At 44.4% G+C, this 24588-nt stretch overlaps 1 protein-coding gene across 1 annotated transcript in view; it reads right to left on the reverse strand.

Annotated features, from left to right (window-relative positions):
* LOC144498747 (A disintegrin and metalloproteinase with thrombospondin motifs 12-like) overlaps nucleotides 1-24588 on the reverse strand; it is a 557508-nt gene that overhangs the window by 132051 nt on the left and 400869 nt on the right. Inside the window, exon 14 of the mRNA XM_078220368.1 lies at nucleotides 11478-11598. Coding sequence (XP_078076494.1) covers nucleotides 11478-11598 — 121 coding nt within the window. The remainder of the gene's footprint in view (nucleotides 1-11477; nucleotides 11599-24588) is intronic.

Genomic DNA, 24588 nt, shown 5'->3' on the forward strand with positions numbered 1-24588 from the left:
GAAATTGTTGTGTGTCTGGGGAGTTACTGCATTGTGGCATGGCCCGTTTAAGGGAATGTTCATGTGATTCCGCCGTGACCTTGTAGGGGTCTCCAGAGGCTGCCGGTAGTTCTAATCTCGACCCTGCAGTGTGCACATCAAACAAATAAACCTGCCTGCTAAAACCCTGCTGTGCATCCTCAATAGTATTGCCTATTTCACACCCAGCCTCAGCACGATATGAGTGAGTGAGTGAGTGAGCACATGTGTGGCAGATGCAGTATAATGTGGATAATTGTGAGGTTATCCACTTCAGTAGCAATAATGGGAAGATGGATTATTACTTGAATGGGTGTAAATTGAGAGAGGTGGATACTCAGCGAGCGGGATCTTGGAGTCCTTGTGTATCAGTCGCTGAAAGTAAGCATGCAAGTACAGCAGGCAGTTAAAAAAGGGAAATGATATGTTGGCTTTCATAGCAAGAGGTTTTGAACAGAGGAATAGCAATGTTTTCCTGCAATTGTATTGGGTTTTGATGAAGCCTTTGTATACAGCAAATGTTTACCAGGTTGATTCCTGGGTTGGCAGGACTGTCAAATGAGGAGATGCTAGATTGGTTAGGATTATATTCATTGTAGTTTAGAAGAGTTAGAGAGGATCTCGTAGAAACATAATGTTCCAACACAATTAAACAGGGTAGATTCATAAATAATGTTCCTGATAGTGAGGGTGTGCAGAACTAGGGGTCATAGTTTGAGGATAAGGGGTAAAGCTTTTAGAACTGATGTGAGAAGAGTTTTCTTCACACAGAGAGTGGTGAATGTGTGGAATCCACTAGAAGAGAAAGTAGTTGAGGCCAAAATGTGTGATTTCCAAGAAATTAGATAAAGCTCTTTGGGCTAAAGGGACCAAGGAATTTGTGGAGGAGACGGCAGGATTGGGGTACTGTATTTGATGAATGGAGAAGGTTTGAAGGGCCGAGTTGCCTACTCCTGTTTCTATTTTCTCAGTATGTTAATATGTTTGACAAACTGGAAGAAATTGTCAGTGACAACGAGCCATAGTTTGCGTTGCACGAATTTGAAGATTGCCTCAGAGGGGAGTGGAATCTAACATATCAAATCAGTGCTCTATCAGCCAGCTGCAATGGGTTAGCGGAACGATTTGTGCTATCCCTGAAACACTCAATGAAAGCTTCTTGAAACCAAGGCTTGTTAATCCAACATCTTAGTAGCTCCTTGGCATTCTACAGGAATACTAAACATAAGACCACACAGAGTTCACCTGCATTGCTACTCACGAAGAGGAAGCTGAGAACGACATTTGATCTTTAAACATTCCATGAGACATCGGTGATAGTAAAGCAAAACGTACAGTTATGAGTGCCCAGGAGACAAGTGAGTGCCAAACGATGCTTGTTTCACCAAGGGGAATGCGTGTTGGCACATAGCAATACTACCCAGGAGAAGTGGGTACCTACAATTGTCTTGGCTCGGACTGGTCCTGTATTGTACACGGTCCAAACCGAGGATGAACTGGTTTGAAGACACCATGCTGACCAGTTGTTGGCTGCCCACAGTGGCTTGCCAGGACCACCTCGAGATGAACCGCCCTCTCTAGCCCCGGATGTAATACTTGCTAATACTGGTGCAATCATCAAGTCAGAAATGACTGACAACCTGATCACCGCTGCCACTTCCCTGATTGTGACGGTAACAAGACCACTCCAGGGAAACGACATTTACTGACATGCTTGAGAACCTGTGTAGGGTTGGACACCATTCCGTGCCTGAGCAACGGATAGAACCAGCAAGGGCTCGACAGCCTCCTGACTGCCTCTCCTATTGATTGTGCTGTATTTAACCATGCCGCCTAGCTTTATATGTACCGGGTAATAATGATGCTATATTTACAAACCTCCGTAATTTGTCACTTGGAACTCGAGAAGTAAAGGTGGAGGAATATTGCGTATTTAGCGAGTCACTGTGTTGTGGCATGGCCCCTTTAAGGGAATGGTGAAGTGATTATGCTGTGACCTCATCAGGGTCGCCACAGGCTGTCAGCAGTTCTGATCTCGACCCTGTAGCATGCACATCAAACAAATAAACCTCAGCTAAAACTAAATTACTGTGAATGCTGGAATCTGAAACATAAATAAATCTGTCTGCTAAAATCCCAGTGTGCCTCCTCAATCGTACTGGTTATTGCACCTCCAGCTCCAGCAGGATATAACAGAAATCAACAACAACATGAACCATGATGAGTATATAATACCCTTCACACAATGAAATCTCCAAAGGCACTTCACAAAAGCAATATAAAACAAAATATGACACTGAGCCACATAAGGATATGTTGATCGGAAGATCAAAAGCTCTTGTTATGTATCTGTATTTATTTCTATTGGCTCACTGGAGCAATGTTATATTAAAGTGTGCATCGGAAATGATGTAATAGACCCAGCCCGGGGGAAGAGAGGGAGCGAGAAGAAGCAGCCATGGAAAAGGTCACACACCATTAGAAAGCTCCATTTGTTTCTAACCCAAGTTGGTCCCGTGTATCACGTCTCCAATACACAACAGCTTGGTCAATGCAATAGCTTTGAAAGGGTGTTTTAAAAGAGGAAATTGGGGTGGAGGTGCAGAGAGACATAGAGAACCTATACCAAAGCTGAGGCCTAGGCAACCGAAGGCACAGTCACCAATGATGTTGCAATTAAAATTGGGGATGTACAAGAGGTAGGATTTAGGAGAGCACAGATATCTCAGGAGGCGGTGGAGAGGGAGGCATGTAAAGATGGAGAGATTTGGAGGGAGATAAGCTGGGAGGGGGGAGAAGCCAGGGAAGGATTTGAAAACAAGGCTGGGAATTATGAACTCAGGATGTTGCTTGTTTGAGAACCGTGAAGCAGAAGGGTGATAAGGGAGCAGAAACTGATGCGAGTTTAGACATGGGCAGCTGAGCTTTGGATTACCTCAAGCTTATGGAGAGAATGTGACTAAACACATTGACGAAGGGAAGGCGGTAGATGTGGTTTATATGGATTTAGCAAGGCATTCGATAAGGTCCCCCATGCAAGGCTTCTAGAAAAAGTGAGAGGGGATGGGATCCAAGGGGCTGCTGCCCGGTGGAACCAGAACTGGCTTGCCCAAAGGAGGCAGAGAGTGGGTATAGATGGGTCTTTTTCTAAATGGAGGTCGGTCACCAGTGGTGTGCCCCAGGTATCTGTTCTGGGACCCTTGCTGTTTGTCATTTTCATAAATGACCTGGATGAGGAAGTGGAGGGATGGGTTGGTAAGTTTGCCGACGACACGAAGGTTGGTGGTATTGTGGGTAGTCTGGAGGGATGTCAGAGGTTACAGAGGGACATAGATAGGATACAAAACTGGGCGGAGAAGTGGCAGATGGACTTCAACCCAGATAAATGAGTAGTGGTCCATTTTGGCAGATCATAAGAACATAAGAAATAGGAGCAGGAGGAGGCCGTCTTGCTCCTCGAGCCTGCCCCGCCATTCAATAAGATCATGGCTGATCTGAAGTGGATCAGTTCCACTTACCCGCCTGATCCCCATAATCATAATCCCCAGGTCAAATGGGATGAAGGAGTACAATATAAAGGGAAAGACTCTTAGTACAGTGGGAAGCTTTTTCCCAGGTCGGAGGTGACGATCACGAGGGGTCACGGGCTCAAGCTGAGAGGGGCGAAGTATAACTCAGACATCAGAGGGACGTTTTTTACACAGAGGGTGGTGGGGGCCTGGAATGCGCTGCCAAGTAGGGTGGTGGAGGCAGGCACGCTGACATCGTTTAAGACTTACCTGGATAGTCACATGAGCAGCCTGGGAATGGAGGGATACAAACGATTGGTCTAGTTGGACCAAGGAGCGGCACAGGCTTGGAGGGCCGAAGGGCCTGTTTCCTGTGCTGTACTGTTCTTTGTTCTTTGTACTGTAGAGGATCAGAAGGACCTTGGGGTCCGGGTCCATAGGACTCTAAAATCGGCCCCACAGGTGGAGGAGGTGGTTAAGAAGGCGTATGGTGTACTGGCCTTTATCAATCGAGGGATTGAGTTTAGGAGTCTGGGGATAATGATGCAGCTCTATAAGACCCTTGTCAGACCCCACTTGGAGTACTGTGCTCAGTTCTGGTCGCCTCATTTCAGGAAGGATGTGGAAAAGATTGAAAGGGTGAAGAGGAGATTTACAAGGATGTTGCCTGGATTGAGTGGCATGCCTTATGAGGATAGGCTGAGAGACGTAGGATGAGAGGAGACCTAATAGAGGTATATAAGATGTTGAGAGGCATAGATCGGGTGGACTCTCAGAAGCTTTTTCCCAGGGTGGAAATGGCTGCTACGAGAGGACACAGGTTTAAGGTGCTGGGGGGTAGGTACAGGGGAAATGTTCGGGGTAAGTTTTTCACACGGAGGGTGGTGGGCGAGTGGAATTGGCTGCCGTCAGTGGTGGTGGAGGTGAACTCAATAGGGTCTTTTAAGAGACTCCTGGATGAGTACATGGGACTTAATAGGATGGAGGGTTATAGGTAGGCCTAGAAGGTAGGGATATGTTCGGCACAACTTGTGGGGCCGAAGGGCCTGTTTTGTGCTGTAGTTTTTCTATGTTTCTATGTTTCTAAGAATATGGCAGACCAGTTGAGATTGGAATTCAGATTTTTAACTTTTTCACATCTGGCCTGAACCCAACCCACCTGCTTGTGTGCTAAGATTCAGCCCAATGAGACTCATTTAACAAATCTGCCTGCCACTGGCTTCTTAGCCATTCTGAGCCAAGTGTATCTCTGCTCAGACCTCTTGGAAATCCATACAGAACTTACCAAAGAGAACATATTGACGAGGAGCACCAGCTGCAGTCGCCCTTCCCTTAAAACAGCTGCTATATTTTGACTCCTTATCAAAAATGTCTCTCGTGATTTCTGTGAATCTTTCTTTCCACCTTCTTCTGTGCCTCAGAGTGCAATTTGATCGCTTCATGGCCTTTTGGCTAAATTCATAGAAACATTGAAGATAGGAGCAGGAGGAGGCCATTTGGCCCTTCGAGTTTGCTCCGCCATTCATTACGATCATGGCTGATCATCCAACTCAATAGCCTAATCCTGCTTTCTCCGCATAACCTTTGATCCCATTCACCCCAAGTGCGACATCTAGTCACCTCTTAAATACATTCAATGTTTTGGCATCAACTACTTACTGTGGTAATGAATTCCACAGGCCACCACTCTTTGGGTAAAGAAATGTCTCCTCACCTCCATCCTAAATGTTCTACCCTGAATCCTCAGACTATGACCCTTGATTCTAGACTCCCCCACCATCGGGAACATCCTCCCTGCATGTACCCTATCTAGTCCTGTTAGAATTTTATAAGTTTCTATGAGATCCTCCCTTCATTCGTCTGAACTCCAGATCAAGCATCAAATCAGGCCCAAGATGAGATGCAATGCCTTCTATTGTCAGCTTGGATCTTGCTTGTCTCTTTTATGGGGATCTTGAATTGGATTCAACGAGATTTTGAAGTTGGTTTTTGGAGCAAGCAAGGAATGGATTCAGATCCACCTGTCCATTCTGAGCATTGGCGCTGTAACTTTAAGGATGGAGTAAAACATTTAAAAGAGAAGCGTGCAATGGGATCTATGTGGAAAACCTGAACATGATTGCACCTTGTCTGACAGCCATTTTGAAATGTTTGTAATGTTCTTTCAGATATTTTACGAATATATTTTTGCAAAATAATGTTGGTACAGTTGCAGCTTTTCTAGGCTCTTGCCAAAGTTGTCTCGTAATTTCTGTGAATTGTCTTTGACACTACACTTCCATACGAATGAGCTTTCCGAGTGAAAAAGTTATTTACAACTTTATTTCACCCCCAAATCTTCATTCTAGTGACATTGGTAAGATGCATTGGTAAGAAAGCCGTATTCCAAATGGTCCCTTCACTGCAGCAGGGTGGCAAGATTCCATTAAATGTGCCTGCTCTTTGAATGAGTTAATTAACCCCCCTTCACAAGTAGCACGCTAAATGTTTCATTTTTAAAATCCATAATCAATTCTCACTTCCCATTGGAGATGCTTTCACCAAAGATTCAGGCAGTGTAATTCCAGATCATTGCAACTTGCTACATGGAACAAATTCTCACCTAATTTCCATTTTCTTTTGCCAATTATTTTAAATCTGTTTCCTGCTGATGCTCCCACCAGTGGGTAAGGTTTCTCCTTACTTGCTCGATCTTCCCTAATTGCCTTTGAATTACTTACTTGGCTATTTCAAAGGGCAGTTAAGAGTCAACCACATTGCTGTGAGTCTGCTGTCACATGGAGGTAAGGAACATTAGTGAAGTAATTGTTTTTTTACACTGTCTCCTGCCAATGCAAGGTGGCCAAATAAGATGGCCGTCGATAACATCTGCACATGTGCACTGCAGTCCAATAATGTCACTCATCTGGAAAGCGTTTTTGTGGCAATATTTTTTCAATAACCCTATTATGTTCCTGAGATATATTTCCCATGGTAGAATACTTACTAAAATATAATTAGAAGCTGCAAACTGAGAATTGTTTTCTTTCTGAATGTTACAATTTTATTGTTACAGAATCATAGAATCCCTACAGTGCAGAAGGAGGCTATTCAGCTCATCGAGTCTGCACTGACCACAATATGCTAATACATGTGACAATAATAAATCAAATCAAATCCCACCCAGGGCCTACTCCCGTAACCTCACATATTTACCCTGCTAATTCCCCTGACACTAAGGAACATTTTAGCATGGCCAATCAACCTAACCCACACATCACTGGACGGTGGGAGGAAACCGGAGTACCCGGAGGAAACCCACGCAGACATGGGAGAATGTGTAAACTCTGCACAGACAGTGATCCAAGGCCAGAATTGAACCCGGGTCCCTGGCGTTGTGAGGCAGCAGAGCTAACCACTGTACCACCCTAAGGCCTTTTTGAGGCCCTGATAATTAATGACTCATGAACTTTGCAGGCATAGTTCAACATCTGAAATCCTCATTATGGATTATCACAAGCAACTTGTTAAATGTTTACTGCACTGGTTATCAGAATCTTTTAGATGTCCAAAGATATGAGTGTTGTTAACCAGGCAAACAGGGGCATCCAATTTTTTATTTGTTAACTGCATTAAAAATCTTCTTTTTGTCAGGGGACAGATTTCAACTTTGCTTCCTTGATTTTTTGGGGGGACTTTTTTTCCTATCTTGTAAAACAATGCCCTGCTGCTCCAATAGCTACTTGATAAGCATGTCTGCTCCTGGTTCCTGTCACTCGCAATGATGAAATGGAGTCAAAACACTAGTGCTGTGCATGCACGATGTTGGCACCGAACATAGCTGGGTTTTTACAATTGATTCCTGGCCGCCATTACTAAGATTAGCACTAGTTTTCCATATCAGATTTAATTCATTGAACATAAACTGTCCCAGTTGCTATCACAGATTCATAGGGTGGGATTTTACGATCTCGCTCGGGCAAAATCGCAAAATCCCACCCGAGGCCAGGATTCCGGGGCAAGTGAGATGGTAGGTTTTTGGCTGTCGAGTCACAGAGTGCAGAAAAGGCACAGCTTGGTATGGCTCCTGCTCTGACCAAGACCACAAGAAACTACAAAGGATCATGAACAAAGCCCAGTTCATCACGCAAACCAGCCTCCCATCCATTGACTCTGTCTACATTTCCCGCTGCCTCGGAAAAGCAGCCAGCAAAATCAAGGACCCCATGGACCCCAGGCATTCTCTCTTCCACCTCCTTCCATTGGGAAAAAGATACAAAAGTCTGAGATCACTTACCAACCGACTCAAGAACAGCTTCTTCCCTGCTGCCATCAGACTTTTGAATGGATCTACCTCACATGAATTTGATCTTTCTCTACACCCTATCTATGACTGTAACACTACTTTCTGCACTCTTGCCTTTCCTTCTCCCCTAAGTGCTCCATGAATGGTATGCTTGGTCTGTATAGCGCGCAATAAACAATACTTTTCACTGTATACCAATACATGTGACAGTAATAAATAAAATCAGATCAAAAAAGGCCAAAGGTCAAGTCTGCACCAACTATAACTAGCACTAAAGGCGTGCTAATCCCATTTTTCAGCATTTGCCCCATATCCTTGAGTGTTATGATATTTCAAGGGCTCATCCAAATACCTTTTAATGGTTGTAAAATTTCCAGCCTCTACTACCTTCCTAGGCAGTGCATTCCAGATTCCCACCAACCTCTGAATAAAAAGGTTTTTTCTCAAATCCCCTCTGAATCTCCTGTTCCTTACCCTCAAACTATGGTCCCTTGTGATTGACCTCCCCCCAACCAAGGGGACTAGTTGCTTCCTATTCACCCCGCTCATACCCCTCATAACCTTGTACACCTAAATCACGTCCCCCTCATGGGTTCAATCCCCCACGGTGGGATTTGAACCCATGCTCCCAGAGCTTTAGTTTGGGCTTGCTGGATTACTAGTTCAATGGCATTACCACTACATCAAAATCGTCATCAGGTGGAAAAAGAATCTAAACACGCTGAAGCACAGTTTTCTTTTCACAATAGCGGACGTAGAATTGCTGAAAAGGAAAATTTGCGTTAAGGATGCAAGGTTTATTTTGTAGAAGGAACCTGGAATTATTCCCCATCCACATTTTGGACTACTCTCACCTCTTTCTAGACAAAACAATACTGGAAGAGTGCAGGTACTTTAAATTATGAAAATGATACTTTTTAGTCGCAGAGTCAGTAGAACTTTAGATTAAACCACAAAAACAGTGTGTTAATATTCTACATTGAAATAGTTGACGGAGGAATGTCAAATGAATGTGTCAAACAGGCCTTTGCTATTATCATCAAAGGTAATATTGCGCTTCTATTGCTCTTCTGTACTGAAATTAAAAAAATAAAATGAAAGTGCATAAGGAAGTGATTTGTAGAGTTGGATTTTAACCTCACTGGCACACAGAGCTGACATTCTGCGTTCAGAGCTTTGCAATCTATTATTATGATTATTAAGGCTATCAGGCACGCAAAAAAGAAACCGGAGCCAACGTTCTCAGTCATGGTGTTGCAATTCATCTATTAACAAGTCAACATTCTACAGCATATAACAGGATTGGTCCTGACTTTGTGCAATGGTATAGGAATGATGAGAGCAGCCGTTTAAAACATCTCTTTCAAATGAGGCCAAGCAATGAATAATTGTGACAGATGTTTAGTAGGCTGCCACTCTTTTTTTTATATATCTAGGTCCCGGCAATTCACAACTGCAACAATAGAAGTGCTCAAGTAAAAGCAGCTGATGCACTGACACCAGAAAACAACAGCCGATTTCCAAAAAACAGTTAAATGAATAATTATCTCGATGAAAGTAAACCATCGCGTTGAACAGCAACAGGGGTTTGACCCATACAAGTTCCTTCCTGGAAAAGGAGAGTTTTTAAAAGCTTCATTTTAGTATTCTCCATGCATAACACCTTTAGGAAAAAGTGATAAATAAAAATATTTGTACTCGTGCACCTCAGAAGCCATCAACTTAGATTAAAACATTTTTGATTCACATTTGTGAGTACCCAACAGTAGGAGAAAGTTCTGACGGACTTCAGGCCTGTCCCACAAGCTCTGGCAAATGGGTGACACGGTGGCACAGTGGTTAGCACTGCTGTCTCACAGCGGCAGGGACCCGGGTTCAATGCCAACCTCAAATTACTGTCAGTGTAGAGTTTGCATGTTCTCCCCGTGTCTGCGTGGGTTTCCTTCAGGCGCTCCGGTTTCCTCCCACACTCCAAAGGTGTGCAGGTTAGTTGGATTGGCCATGCTAACTTGCCCCTTAGTGTCTCGAGATGCGTAGGTTGATGGGTAAATATGTGGGATTACAGGGAAACAGCATGGTTAAGAGACAGTTGGTGCAAGCTCAATGGGCTGAATGGCCTCTTTCTGCGTTGTAGGGATTCTAAGTAATCTGCAGTCCAACTTTGCAATTGGTCCGATTTGTGCATATTAATCGCCAATTCAAGTGAATGTCTTCACACCTCCCGCACCCCCCCCCCCCCCCCCCCCGCCCCCTTCAAAAAAACCCTCCTGATTTCCCCTGTGAACTGCTATTAAACTAACTGGCTACCAGCTTTAAAAGCTGACATTTGACACGTGTATTCTGACAGGATACAGTTGTGATGCACCCTGTCTATTGCAGAGCAGTAACAACTGATTGAGCAGCCTGCTCAAGCAAGATATCTGGGATGTAAGTGCACTCTCCATGGTTACCTGTCCCTTTGAGGACAAAAGCATATTACTGCAACTTTTGGAAATCTGGAACAAAGACGAAAAATGCTAAAAACACACAGCAACCTCTGACAGAACAGATCAGATGAAAAGTCACAGACTTGAAAAGTTAACTTTGTTTCTGTCTGCATGGCAGCAACAAGACCTCATAGAATTCCTACAGTGTAGAAGAGTCCATTCAGCCCATCGAGTCTGCACCGACTCTGACAGAGTATCTTACCCAGGCCCTATCCCTGTAACCCACACATTTTACCAAGGCTCATCCATCTAACCTACACATCTTGGAAGACTAAAGGGCAATTTAGCATGGCCAACCACACACCTTTAGACTGTGGGAGGAAACTGGAGCACCTGGAGGAAACCCACATAGACACCAGGAGAACGTGCAAATTCCACAGTCACCCAAGGCTGGAATTGAAGCCAGGTGCCTGGAACTGTGAAGCAGTAGTGTTAACCACTGTGCCACCATATCACTGCAGCATTTTCTGGGTTTTTTCCCCTTATGAGGAGGTGCTGGCAAATTTCCAGAAAGCATCATCTGATTTGGAAGCATCAGGATCGTAATGAGGGTGGCACTAATGAATGGTTGGTGGTGTTACTGCAGGACGGTCAATGAAAGCAAATTGCCTTTTCTATAATGAAGGGCACCCATCAGCAAATGCACGGTGCATGGAGGAAGATTGCTAAGTGAGTGAACGTAATCGCAGGTTCGCTATACCTGGGAACAGATGAGGAAAAGGTTCAGTGGCATCAAGGTCAGTGCCAAGATTTACCTGGGTGCCTGTGCACACAGATTTCAAACCATAGACAAGGGCTCAATGTTGACATATAGATCCCGCACTATCATGAATATCAGCCGTAAATTATGTAAGGACCAGGCAGAAGCAGCATGGCAGATTTGCAGTGGATGATGATAATGATAACCTCAGGACTTCCCAAAATGCTTGACAGCCCATGAAGCACTTTTGAAGTGTAGTCACTGTGGTGAAGAAGGCAATAATGTCATGGACATATTACACTTTTGCCACCAGTAACAAGTGCTGGCAGACAAAGCATCATCCAAGTTAATGTGTAAAGGTCAGGCACACAGTAGGAGGGAGAAGTTGTCAGGACACAGATGACTCAGGAACTTGTCAAAATTCTCATAGTTGTTTCTTGCTGTGAAACCAAGACTTGGCTTATGGATAAAAATCTTACCTAATCCTTCACTCTCTTCAAACGTCTTCTTGACCGTCTGACAGGAAGAGCCATTTCCATGGCACACCCCACACTGATCTTCAACTGCATTGGATTCTATCTCATAATCACACCCTACAGTCTGGAAGAAATACAAACAATTTAATAAATCTCCTTCTGTTTCCACATCAAATCATTGATCAAACTGCCTCATATATCCCAATATTACTACTCACCGGCTCAGAAAAATTTGGGACTTCTTCTAAACATTACACAATAAACCCTTAAGATTATTTATTGAAGTTGAAATCCATGAGTACATTGAGTTTATTTTTTTCCTTTTTGCTATCTGCAAGGTTATGATATTAAAATACGTTCCGGGGTTTAATTCTTAATAGGTGCAATTAGAAAATTATTGACAATTATCACAGAGTGCAACTTTCCAGCTCCCAGGTCGGGTGTGCAGAGAGGGGAGAATTCTCAGCTCCATGAACCCAACCCTTAAAAATGGCTGCCGGATGTTGGATTTTTTTCCCCCGTTTATTTTTGCTGCCATTTGGAAATGTGGAAAAGTGTGAAGTTATGCACTTGGTAGGAGGAATGGAGGCATAGGCTATTTTCTAAATGGAAAAATGCTGAGGAAATCAGAAACACAAAGGGACTTGAGTCATTGTTCAAGATTCTCTTAAGGTTAACATGCAGGTTCAGTTGGCAGTTAGGAAGGTAAATGCAATGTTAGCATTCATGTCGAGAGGGCGAGAATACAAGAGCAGGGATGTACTTCTGAGGCTGAGTAAGGCTCTGGTCAGACCCCATTTGGAGTATTGTGAGCAGTTTTGGGCCCCATATCTAAGGAAGGATGTGCTGGCCTTGGAAAGGGTCCAGAGGAGATTCACAAGAATGATTCCTGGAATGAAGAGCTTTTCGTATAAGGAATGGTTGAGGACCCATTGGAGTTTAGAAGGATAAGGGGGGATCTTATTAAAACTTACAGGATACTGCGAGGCCTGGATAGAGTGGACGTGGAGAGGATGTTTCCAGTGGTAGGAAAAACTAGAACCAGAGGGCACAACCTCAGGCTAAAGGGACACTCCTTTAAAACAGAGATGAGGAGGAATTTCTTCAGCCAGCAAGTGATGAATCTGTGGAACTCTTTGCCGCTCAAGGCTGTGGAGGCCAGGTGATTGAGTCAGGTCTTTAAGACAGAGATAGATAGGTTCTTGATTAATAAGGGGATCAGGGGTTATGGGGAAAAGGCAGGAGAATGGGGATGAGAAAAATAGCAGCCATGATTGAATGGTGGAGCAGACTCGATTGGCCGAGTGGCCAATTCTGCTCCTATGTCTTATGGTCTTATTTCTTCTTGTTTGGTGAGGTTGTACACTATCTGATTATAAAGACAACAGAAACATTTACTATTGACAAAATGAAATGGACTAATTATAGGTGCACAAATGGGTGGCACTTCAGCTGGTACCACAGGCAGTTGTTGAATTTAACAGATGCAGATGTTTGTTTAAAGAGGATAACTGCTACGCTACTTGAGTGGGGTAGAGACCAGTGTGGTGGCCGGTATGAGTGATATTTAGTTTCTGCTCATTTTTACATCCATGCATTTGTTCTGTGACTGAAGGTCTGCTTCCAGCTCTGAGACTGAGGCCCAGAGTCCCAGATTTCCCTCTATGCTAACTTCTGCCCCTTTATCTACCCCTTTGGCCTCACATGTGCCCTATGTCAACCCAATCCATCACTTGTTGATCTTACCCTCTCCATGTCAACTCACCTAGTATCCTGTGACAGTTCCTTGACAGTTTCTTGAAAGCTGGCCAATTCTTTGACAGCTTGACAGTTCCCATGGATTTGTGTGTAAAAAGTGAATAATCTTATTCACTTTTGACAATCACACAGGGCACTTCACCTCTTGCAAATGAACACCAGGACCATATTCAAAGTGGACCTTACCTCTCCAAAGGGGTACTCTGTTTATCCAAACAAATCCATCAAGTTCAGCCCTTCTCTTACCTGGTCTAATTTCCACACTCCCAAGTTTCAAACTCCTGGGCATAGAGTCATAGAGGTTTACATAGAACATAGAACAGTACAGCACAGAACAGGCCCTTCGGCCCACAATGTTGTGCCGAGCTTTGTCTGAAACCCAGATCAAGCTATTTCCTCCCTATCATCCCGAAGTACTATCCAATAACTTCTTAAATGTTCCTAAAGTTTCTGACTCCACTATCCCTGCAGGCAGTCCATTCCACACCCCAACCACTCTCTGAGTAAAAAACCTACTTCGGACATCCTTCCTATATCTCCCACCATGAACCCTATAGTTATTCCCCCTAGTTACCGCTCCATTCACCCGAGGAAATAGTCTTTGAACGTTCACTCTATCTATCCCCCTCATCATCTTATAAACCTCTATCAAGTCTCCTCTCAACCTCCTCCGCTCCGAAGAGAAAAGCCCAAGTTCCCTCAACCTTTCCTCATAAGACCTACCCTCCAAACCAGGCAGCATCCTGGTAAATCTCCTTTGCACTCAGGTTTACAGCATGGAAACAGGCCCTTCGGCCCAACTTGTCCGTGCCGTTCTTTTTTTAAAATCCCAATTGCCCGCATTTGGCCCATATCCCTCTATACCCATCTTATCCATGTGACTATCTGAATGCTTTTTAAAAGACAAAATTGTACCCGCCTCCACTACTACCTCTGGCAGCTTGTTCCAGAAACTCACCACCCTCTGTGTGAAAAAATTGCCCTTCTGGAAACTTTTGTATCTCTCCCCTCTCACCTTAAACGTATGCCCTCTAGTTTTAGACTCCCCTACCTTTGGGAAAAGATATTGACTATCTAGCTGATCTGTGCCCCTCATTATTTTATAGACCTCAATAAGATCATCCCTCAGCCTCCTACGCTCCAGAGAAAAAAGTCCCAGTCAATCCAGCCTCTCCTTATAAGCCAAACCATCAAGTCACGGTAGCATCCTAGTAAATCTTTTGTGCACTCTTTCTAGTTTAATAATATCCTTTCTATAATAGGGTGACCAGAACTGCACACAGTATTCCAAGTGTGGCCTTACCAATGTCTTGTACAACTTCAACAAGACGTCCCAACTCCTGCATTCAATGTTCTGACCAATGAGATGTCCGAACTCCTATATTCAATGTTCTGTAAGAAGTTTAACAACACCAGGTTAAAGTCCAACAGGTTTATTTGGTAGCAAAAGCCACACAAGCTTTCGGAGCTCTTAGCCCCTTCTTCAGGTGAGTGGGAATTCTGTTCACAAACAGAGCTTATAAAGACACAGACTCAATTTACATGAATAATGGTTGGAATGCGAATACTTACAACTAATCAAGTCTTTAAGAAACGAAACAATGGGAGTGGAGAGAGCATCAAGACAGGCTAAAAAGATGTGTATTGTCTCCAGACAAGACAGCCAGTGAAACTCTGCAGGTCCACGCAACTGTGGGAGTTACAAATAGTGTGACATGATCATCGACACAGATGCCATCATCTCACGTGAGAACACCATCCACCAGGTACACGGTACATACTCTTGCAATTCGGCCAACGTTGTCTACCTGATACGCTGCAAGAAAGGATGTCCCGAGGCATGGTACATTGGGGAAACTATGCAGACGCTGCGACAACGGATGAATGAACACCGCTCAACAATCACCAGGCAAGACTGTTCTCTTCCTGTTGGGGAGCACTTCAGCGGTCACGGGCATTCGGCCTCTGATATTCGGGTAAGCGTTCTCCAAGGCGGCCTTCGCGACACACGACAGCGCAGAGTTGCTGAGCAGAAACTGATAGCCAAGTTCCGCACACACGAGGACGGCCTCAACCGGGATATTGGGTTCATGTCACACTATTTGTAACTCCCACAGTTGCGTGGACCTGCAGAGTTTCACTGGCTATCTTGTCTGGAGACAATACACATCTTTTTAGCCTGTCTTGTTGCTCTCTCCACTCACATTGTTTCGTTTCTTAAAGACTTGATTAGTTGTAAGTATTCGCATTCCAACCATTATTCATGTAAATTGAGTCTGTGTCTTTATAAGCTCTGTTTGTGAACAGAATTCCCACTCACCTGAAGAAGGGGCTAAGAGCTCCGAAAGCTTGTGTGGCTTTTGCTACCAAATAAACCTGTTGGACTTTAACCTGGTGTTGTTAAACTTCTTACTGTGTTTACCCCAGTCCAACGCCGGCATCTCCACTTCAATGTTCTGACCAATGGTCTACCAAGTTCCACTTCAGTGGATACAGCTGGTAATTTTAAATGGCCAGCTGTCTCCGTAAACCATGCATGTGCAAACCCCAGCCTGACTCCAGTCTCGTCGCTGCAAAAATGGAACATGTTGCGTTCAGGGACGGGACTTAGAATTTCTGGCCAATTCCAAGATTTTTGCCATGTTCCTCGCTGTCCTGTAAAAAATGTGGGCTTGAATTTTTATCTCTTTGCACATTGAGGTCTGAATAGACTAGCAATTCCTGAAATTTTACCTACTGTGCCTTAAAACCACTTAGGGCAGTATTTTTCTGCTGTTCCTACACTTCTTTCTCCCAAACTACTTACTGGAGATACTTAATGCCACAAGCATGCTGGCATGTTCATTAATGCACTCACCAGTATTGAACTATCTCCTGCTGTGTGCACGGCAAAAAAAAAACACTGGCCTATTCTCTCATTTTGTTTCATGCAGTATGGGAATTAAGTTAAGCCTGAATAATTTACATGTTGCCCATTAGTTGCTGGTTGAAAAGCAGATAACAAGATTTTTTTTTAAATCTACTCGGATCCATGCATCAAAACATATTTGAAATCCTTCAGTTTGATTTCTCTCTGCAATGTGCCCAGGGGGACCCTCAGTTCCTGGAAGGGAAGCAAGGGAAAAAGAGGTCTGGCATCCATCATGCTGGGTGTGCATCTACTTTACGTTAATCACAGATGCCCTCAGGAAATGCAATATGTTTATACCAACACCAAACGTAAGCAGACATAAAAAGCTCGCCCACATCCTGCTACTACATTTGAAATGATGGGTAAGTGCCTACGTGAAGGAACAGAGAAAAATAATGGACCTCAGGCTTCATGTCAAACCCTGCTCGTATTGGAGATTTGAATGCAGGCCATGCATAACATGAGCACATTATTTTGCCGATGTAGCAAATATACATGGGGCGGCACGGTGGTGCAGTGGTTAACACCGCTGTCTCACAGCGCCAGGGACCTGGGTTCGATTTCTGGCTTGGGTCACTGTACGGAGTCTGCATGTTCTCCCCGTGTCTGCATGGGTTTCCTGCAGGTGCTCTGGTTTCTGCCCACATGGTTAGATGCATTGTCCATGCTAAATTCTCACTCAGTGTACCTGAACAGACATTGGAGTGTGGCAACCAGGGGATTTTCACAGTAACTTCATTGCAGTGTCAATGTAAGTCTACTTGTGACACTAATAAATAGAATTAATTCAGGACTGTAGGGATGAAGTTTTTTTCTAAGTATTTCTTTTGTTTTTTGTTTTTTTTTGCATTTTGTTCTTGTTGCAATGTTTCGACAGTAGCCAGATTGCCAAGCAAACAATAGGCATTCCCCAGTCTTGGGCCCTCCAACAGTTAATTATACTGTTGTTTAATTGCTATTATTATGTAAGCAGACCTGGAAACAATTTGATATGGAAAGATCCCATGACAACTATGAGGTGAATAAACAGTTAGCTGACATTTATTTTACAACTATGTGTTAATGTTAGAGAAATAAATCGACATCAAGGGTCTGATTTTACCATTTTCAGTCTCAGTGCTGAATCTGGGCGTAATGCAGATCCGACTTGAAAATCTGCTTTCAGGCGACCCCATATGCATTTAGCCTGAAAAAGAATCACCAGTCCCATTCGGGCTGTGGGCAGGGCTTAGCACGGCTGAAACGATCGGAGCTCTGAACTGCGCATGCGCAGTTAGAAAAAAATTTGAAAAAGCATGCCAGTGTCAGATCGCTCCCAGACCACAGAAAGCGGAGAAAGTGGCCCGGGAGCGAAAAGCGGGAGCGATAGCCTCTACAGACATCACTGTCCCCCTTATCCACCCACCCCCCCCCCGCTACCCAGACCGATCGCCACCCCTGTCCCCTTCCTCCGCCCCCCCACCGATCGCCCGCAGAGTGGCTGTGAACCCACCTGCCCTCCCCACCAGAGATCCATCTGTCCCCCCCCCCCCTCCAATGAGCGATCGGGCCTCCCCCCCAACAGAGATATATTTTACCCGCCTCCCTCCTCCCCCCCCTCAGAGAACGATCTGGCTTCACTCCCCCACACCGCCCCCCCTAGAGAATGGTCTGGCCTCACTCACCCCCTCCCCTGAGGAACATCTGACCCGCCTCCTCCTCTCTCCCCTCCAGACAACGATCAGTCCTCCCCCCCCCACCACCAGACAATGATCGGCCCTCCCCGCCACACCCCCCCCCACCACCACCAGACAATGATCAGCCCCCCCCATCCACCAGACAACGATTGGCCCTCCCCCCAGACAATGATTGGCCCTCCCCCCCACCAGAGATACATCTGACCCGCCTCCCTCCTCCCCTCCACCACTGATCTGAGTCAGAGAGCCGTTGGAAGCTCTGAACGCACCCTTCAGCAGCTGGAGCGCCCGATTCAGACTTTTATTCAGCAGGTTAATTTTGGCACGATTCTGGATCGGCACACGCGGCGGTAAAGGGGGAAATGCTGATAATGTTGGGCGGGCAGTTCATTAATTCAATTGAAATGCATGCAAATGCATTTAAATTGCCGTTGCGCCTGTTTCGGGTGCAAATCGGATCGTCGCCATTTCCGGGTTTTGGTAAAGTGGCCATCCACGGGCGCAGATCGCGTTAATGGCCTCACACCCGATTTTACCATATTTTCGCGCCCGTTGCAATGGTAAAATAGGGCCCCAAGAATCAGAATGATATTATCATTGCGAGATAAGCAGTTTGTTTCTACATCATTTGCATGAGCTGAAAACACAAAAACTAGCCAGTCAAGAGGTTTAGTCTCAGGGGCCATTAAAATACATTTTGCTAAAATCCATAATCAAGCTGACCTTTCAATTAATGGCATAATACTGAGCGCAAGCTCGGTTTAAAACTGGATTACAGAGGTTTGTTCAAGTTCAGCCTGTCTCAATGGGTGGATAATTCAAACAGATATTTTGATGGCTGCACCAGGAAACAAAACAAAACAAACACTGAATCGATAAAAAGAAAGAGCGATTTGCATATACATGGCACATTTCAGGACCATCAGATGTCTCTAAGTGCTTGCCAACCACTGCAGCATTTTTGGAGTGGCATCATCTCTATAATGTAGGGGATACAGCAGCCAATTTGCACAAAGCAAACACCCACACACAGCAATGTGAAAATGACCAGACGATCTGTATTTTGAGGTATATCAAACAGGCACTGATAGGGACTTGCATAGGATTACATTGTCTACTATCTCCAACGAGATAACCCATCAAGAGAAAAAAACAAGCTTCAAGTAAAAGTCTAAAAACTCAACCCTCCCCACAGACCAATGGAATAGGTTTGGCAAAATCATTTAACATGTTGTTGATTACATCCTTGAGTTGCGTGGGAATGGAGTTTTTCCAATCGTATTCTTTGGTGAATTTTTGACTTGCCAGTTTTGGCAATTGGATCTGTTTTCGTCCCTTAACATGTCAGAGGTTTTTGTATTAAAAACATGTCCAAGGTCTCAAAAAAGAAATAAACAAGTTTACTTTAACAGCATTTACAGGGCTAATGTAATGTGTCCATGCTGTCTGAGCAATTAGGCCCAGCATAAAACTGGACACATTAAATTAATATATATATCTAAACAGCTTCTACAAGCAAGGCCCGATGGAATGCGGACAAGGTCACCACAAGTCAAAAGCCAACAGGTATCAGCTCAGACCTGTCTTGCATATTGATGCTTAAACTTAACAATGGGGGAGCCGTTATGACCTGAAACCATCAAGAGGTACTCAGCCATAATAATTGTTAAAAAACATATGTTTGTGTATTCCTCAGTTTCAGCCGACTCCCTGCTATTAACTATATCTTGGAGGGTGCTGTTACGACTTCCCAGTGACCTCATTGGTTGAAAGCCAGAGAACATTCCAGAAGGCCTCAGAGAGGGCGATAAAAATTGACATTTTTTAAGTTTATTTATTATTGTCACAAGTAGGCTTACATTAACACTGCAATGAAGTTGCTGTGAAAATCCCCCAGTCGCCACACTCCGGCGCCTGTTTGGGTACACTGAGGGAGAATATTGCATGGCCAATCCACCTAACCAGCACGTCTTTCTCACTGTGGGACGAAACCGGAACACTCGGAGGAAACCCACGCAGAGATGGGGAGAACGTGCAGACTCCACACAGACAGTGACCCAAGCTGGGAATTGAACCCGGATCCCTGGCGCTGTGAGACAGCGGTGCTAACCGCTGTGCCACCATGCCGCCCAGCCAAGACTCGACCAGCCTATTGCAATCTGTTTTGATGCAAGAGGGCATGTGAGATCCAGCTTTGAACCAAGAAAACCCTAAGTTCATCTGTCAGCATGAACTCAGTGAATTGAGTCCAACAGCCCAGTCAACTTCACCAGAATGGGTAGTAAATGTGCTTTTCAGGCAGTCAGCTAAGCTTGGGGAAAAGTTAACTTAATTTTAATGTGTAAGGTTGTTTCTTTAACTTGCAAGTGTTTTAATAAAGTTAAGTTCGAGCCATGATCCTTTGTCACAAAGCAAGAGCATCAGGGTAAGTGTGTTTTGAGTGGCAAACTGGTCCAAGTGTCTGAACACAGCATTTCACAGACAACAGTAATGAAGGTTGAAGCTGACAAAGGAATGGATGATGATTTTAGCAGCAAATGGGCCGGGGCAGGGTTTAACGTGATCTTTTTATGTAAAGAGGATATGGAATCTTTTTGTACAAAGAGGATATGGGGTCAAATGTGTCCCTGAAGTTGTTCGCAGTCTGATTCAGTAGGGATGCGAGGAGTGAAATTGTTGCTGAGTATACAGAGTTTGCAGGGAGGGTCACCTCAATCAAAATTAATTTTCAATTCACCATGTTCACAAAATGAAAAGCTTGTGCTACATTCATATGTATCATCAATGATTTGTAGTATAAGTGCAATACTGATACATTATAACTGGATTTTAGCTGTGGTGTGGAGATGCCGGTGTTGGACTGGGGTGGGCACAGTAAGAAGTCTCACAATACCAGGTTAAAGCCCAACAGGTTTATTTGGATTCACGGACTTTCAGAGCACTGCTCCTTCCTCAGGTGAGTGGATTTTAACTTCAGGTGGGAATGGGGGAGGCAAGGGTTAAGGCTGGCAACAAAGATATTAAGAGGACAGCTAGCGTAGAGGGGTAGAAACAACTCCACAGGTTTGGGATTCGAGAATTAGGGAGAACATCGTCAAAAGTTTAGAGCCAGGCATTTCAAGATTGAGATGAGGAAACACTTCTGCACGCAAAGGGTGGTAGATGTTTGGAACTCTCTTCCACAGATGGCAATTGATGTTAGATAAATTGTAAATTTGCAAATTGAGGTTCATAGATTCTTGTTGACCAAAGCTTTTGAGGGATATGGGACAAAGGCAGCTTTTATTCACAGATCAGCACTGAATGGTGGCAGGACGGGCTCAAGGGACTAAATGACATACTCCGATTCTATACGTTTCACACAAACCTCAGTTGCCAGATAGCCATCAAGGTTCGGAACCCGAGTTGATTTTACTTTAAGGCCAGGATTATTGAGCAAATTTCAGCATATCTACCAGCACTCTAGCTGCAATGAGCCAACACGTCACGTTGCACACATTTCTATTTTTCTCCAGTTCTGAACTAAATTTCACTGTTTTTCTCCAGAAATGCACCCTGATGTTCTGATTATTTCCATCAACCTCTGGTTTTAGTACAGCATGGATTGAACTCTGGATCTTCCCAGTTTGTAAGTATCACCCATCCTGGCCTCATGCCAATCCAAAGTGATTGATGAAAAATTAATACTTTTTTCCAGTGTCGTCACTGTTACGTATATGGCTCATTTTCACACTGAGTGTATTTAGTGTATTTACCCACTGAACCATGAGAAGAGTATGACATGCTCCCGAACAGGCACTGGAGTGTGGCGGCTAGGGAATTTTCACAGTAATTTCATTGCAGTGTGAATGTAAGCCTACTTTATATGACTATTTTTTTTATCTTCATCAGGGTTGCTGTCAAAAAAAAATTGTCTCAACTTTATTAACACAAGCTCCTTCAGTTTTACAGGCGCAAATTAAATCAGTATGTTCGGGTCTATGACTTATCCATAATAAGCTCTAGAGGCATAATACGTGTTTAACAATACTTTGGAAAGTACATTCCTGCTGTGGTACAGATTGCATCTCTTCAGTTTTATTATTTGTCACATCACAATATTGCAAAAATATTCCAATTCTTTAAATCACAGACTTAGGGCTGGATTTTACACAGGTGGCAGAGTCCCACCACTGAAAGCTGGGGGCAGGGGGTTTCTTTAAGAAACAGGTCCTGTCATTGACAGCTGCCGGCCATCCTATGAAGGATAGTGTCTGGACATCCTGAGGTACCAGCCTATCAGTTCAGCAGCCTCAACAGAAGACAATTGCTGCCATGGGGGGATCCATGGTACAGCCCACAGACTGTCCAAAAAGGAGGCCCTCCATGCCATCCTGGCATCCGCTGGAATGCTTCCCTATTTCACTGGGCCATTTCTCCACATTGTAGGAGGCTTCCCAGCAGCTGGCAAGACGCACAGGTGAGAAGAGACCCTTAATTAGCCACTTCAGTAGTTCAATTGGACCCCAGGTGGTAGGTGGCCCATATGCCACCAATTCCCCTGTTGGCAAAATGGCATGGTGGTGGGAAAATATGCTATGAACCAGCTCCCCACCCCGCACCGCTCCACCCACCCCCCCCCCACCCCGCCCAAACACACAGCCTGTCCCCAAGAGCTGATAAAATTCAGCCTTTAAATTCAGTTGAAATTAGAGAGCAGCCTTTTGTTTGGTGACCTTTCAGATAGTCACAACATGACTTACCAAGTCTGTACTTGAGACTTATCAGGGTCATCAGTGAGTTAGTGAACAAATCAAACAGATGAATATGAATATTGAGGATTCCATATCATAAGCTAAGCTCCCTTTCTTGTGCTGTTAGGAAATTCTTACTGAACCTTACAACTCACTGCCTGGAGCCTTCTCCAACATTCATTCATTGAAAGATGCCACAAGTGCCATAGCAGTTTTAACAATAGTTAAAAGTACTAGAATCATAGAATCCTACAGTGCAGAAGGAAGCCATTCGGCCCATCGTGTCTGCATCAACCACAATCCCACCTAGGCTCTATCCCTATAACTCCATGCATTTACCCTAGCTAGTCCCCCTGACTCTCAGGGGCAATTTAGCATGGCCAATCCACCTGACCCGCACATCTTTGGACTGTGGGAGGAAACCGGAGCGCCCGAAGGAAACCCATTTAGACACGAGGAGAATGTGCAAACTCCACCACAGACAGACACCCAAGGCCAGAATCGAACCCGGGTCCCTGGCGCTGTGAGGCAGCAGTGCTAACCACTGTGCTGCCTCCAACTACTCCTCATCCAATCTAGCTGTTTGTTAAGCTGCAATTTTATGAAGATTTTGATTCATACTTTTTTATAAAAGGTCACATCTCAATCAGTGTCTTGATTGAAGATCACTTGAAACAACTCAGTAGACTGTTGTTGGCAGAACATTGAGACTTGAATTTTCTGGAAGCAGGGCTCCAAATGGCAAACCATGGATTTCAAAGTCTTGAAATTCAATTTCTTCCAGGGGTGAAATGTGGGCACAGGCTTCAAGGGGACAAAGACAGGTCAATTGAATGGTCACACACGTGGCAGATGAAACATAATGTAAGATAATATATAGTATTTCTGTTTCTCTCTCCACAGATGCTGCCAGACCTGCTGAGTTATCCACCGTTTTATGTTTTTAATGTAAAATGATATACTTTGCTATGCAGAAAGTGGAGAGGAAATATAAACTAATGGGTACAATTCTAATGGGGTTGCAGAGAGACTTGGAAGTGCATTGTTACAACTCGTTGAGGGTGGCAGGGAAAGTTGAGAAAGAGCTTTGTAAAGTATATGGGATCTTGGACTTTATAAATATAGGTATGGAGTACAAAAACAAGGAAATTATGATGAACCTTTATAAGACACTTGTACGACTACAACCTGATTATTATGTCCAATCTGAACGTCACAGTTAGGAAGGGAGAGAAGCCCTTAGAGAAAGTAAAGAAAACATCATTCCAGGAATGTGGGACTTCACTTGCATGGATAGTTTGGAGAATTAATCATAGAATCATAGAAACCTTACACTGCAGAAGACCCACAGTGTTTGACTGACTCTGAAAGAACATCTTGCCCACAGCATCATAACATTGCACACTTAGCTTGCACATTTTGGAATGTGGGAGGAAACCCACGCAGACATGAGGAGAATGTACAAACTCCACACACACAGTCACCCAAGGCCAGAATCGAGCCCAGGTCCCTGTGAGGCAGCAGTGCTTTAAATTCAAGTTGTTCTCCTCAGAGAAAAGGAAGCTAAATCATAGAATCCCTACAGTGCAGAAGGAGGCCAGTCAGCTCATCGAATCTACACCGACCACAATCCCACCCAGGCTCTATCTCCAAACCCCATGTATTCACCCCACGAATCCGCCTAACTTGGGCAATTTTAGAATCAACCTAACCCGCACATCTTTGGAGTATGGGAGGAAACTGAAGCACCCGGAGGAAACCCATGCAGACAAGGGGAGAATTTTCAAACTCCATACAGTCACCCGAGGTCAAAAAGTTAAAATTCTAAATTGGCGCAAGGCCAATTTTGATTGGATCAGGCAGGAACTTTCAACAGTTAATTGGGGGAGTCTGTGGAAAGGCAAAGGGACGTCTGATAAGTGGCATGCTTTCAAAAGTGTGTTAACCAGGGTTCAGGGTAAATACATTCCTCTTAGAGTGAAGGGCAAGGCAGGTCAGGAACCCTGGATGACTTGGGATATTGAGGCGCTGGTCAA

This window comes from Mustelus asterias, chromosome 1 (genome assembly GCF_964213995.1).
Source record: "Mustelus asterias chromosome 1, sMusAst1.hap1.1, whole genome shotgun sequence".
Classification (NCBI taxonomy): domain Eukaryota; kingdom Metazoa; phylum Chordata; class Chondrichthyes; order Carcharhiniformes; family Triakidae; genus Mustelus; species Mustelus asterias.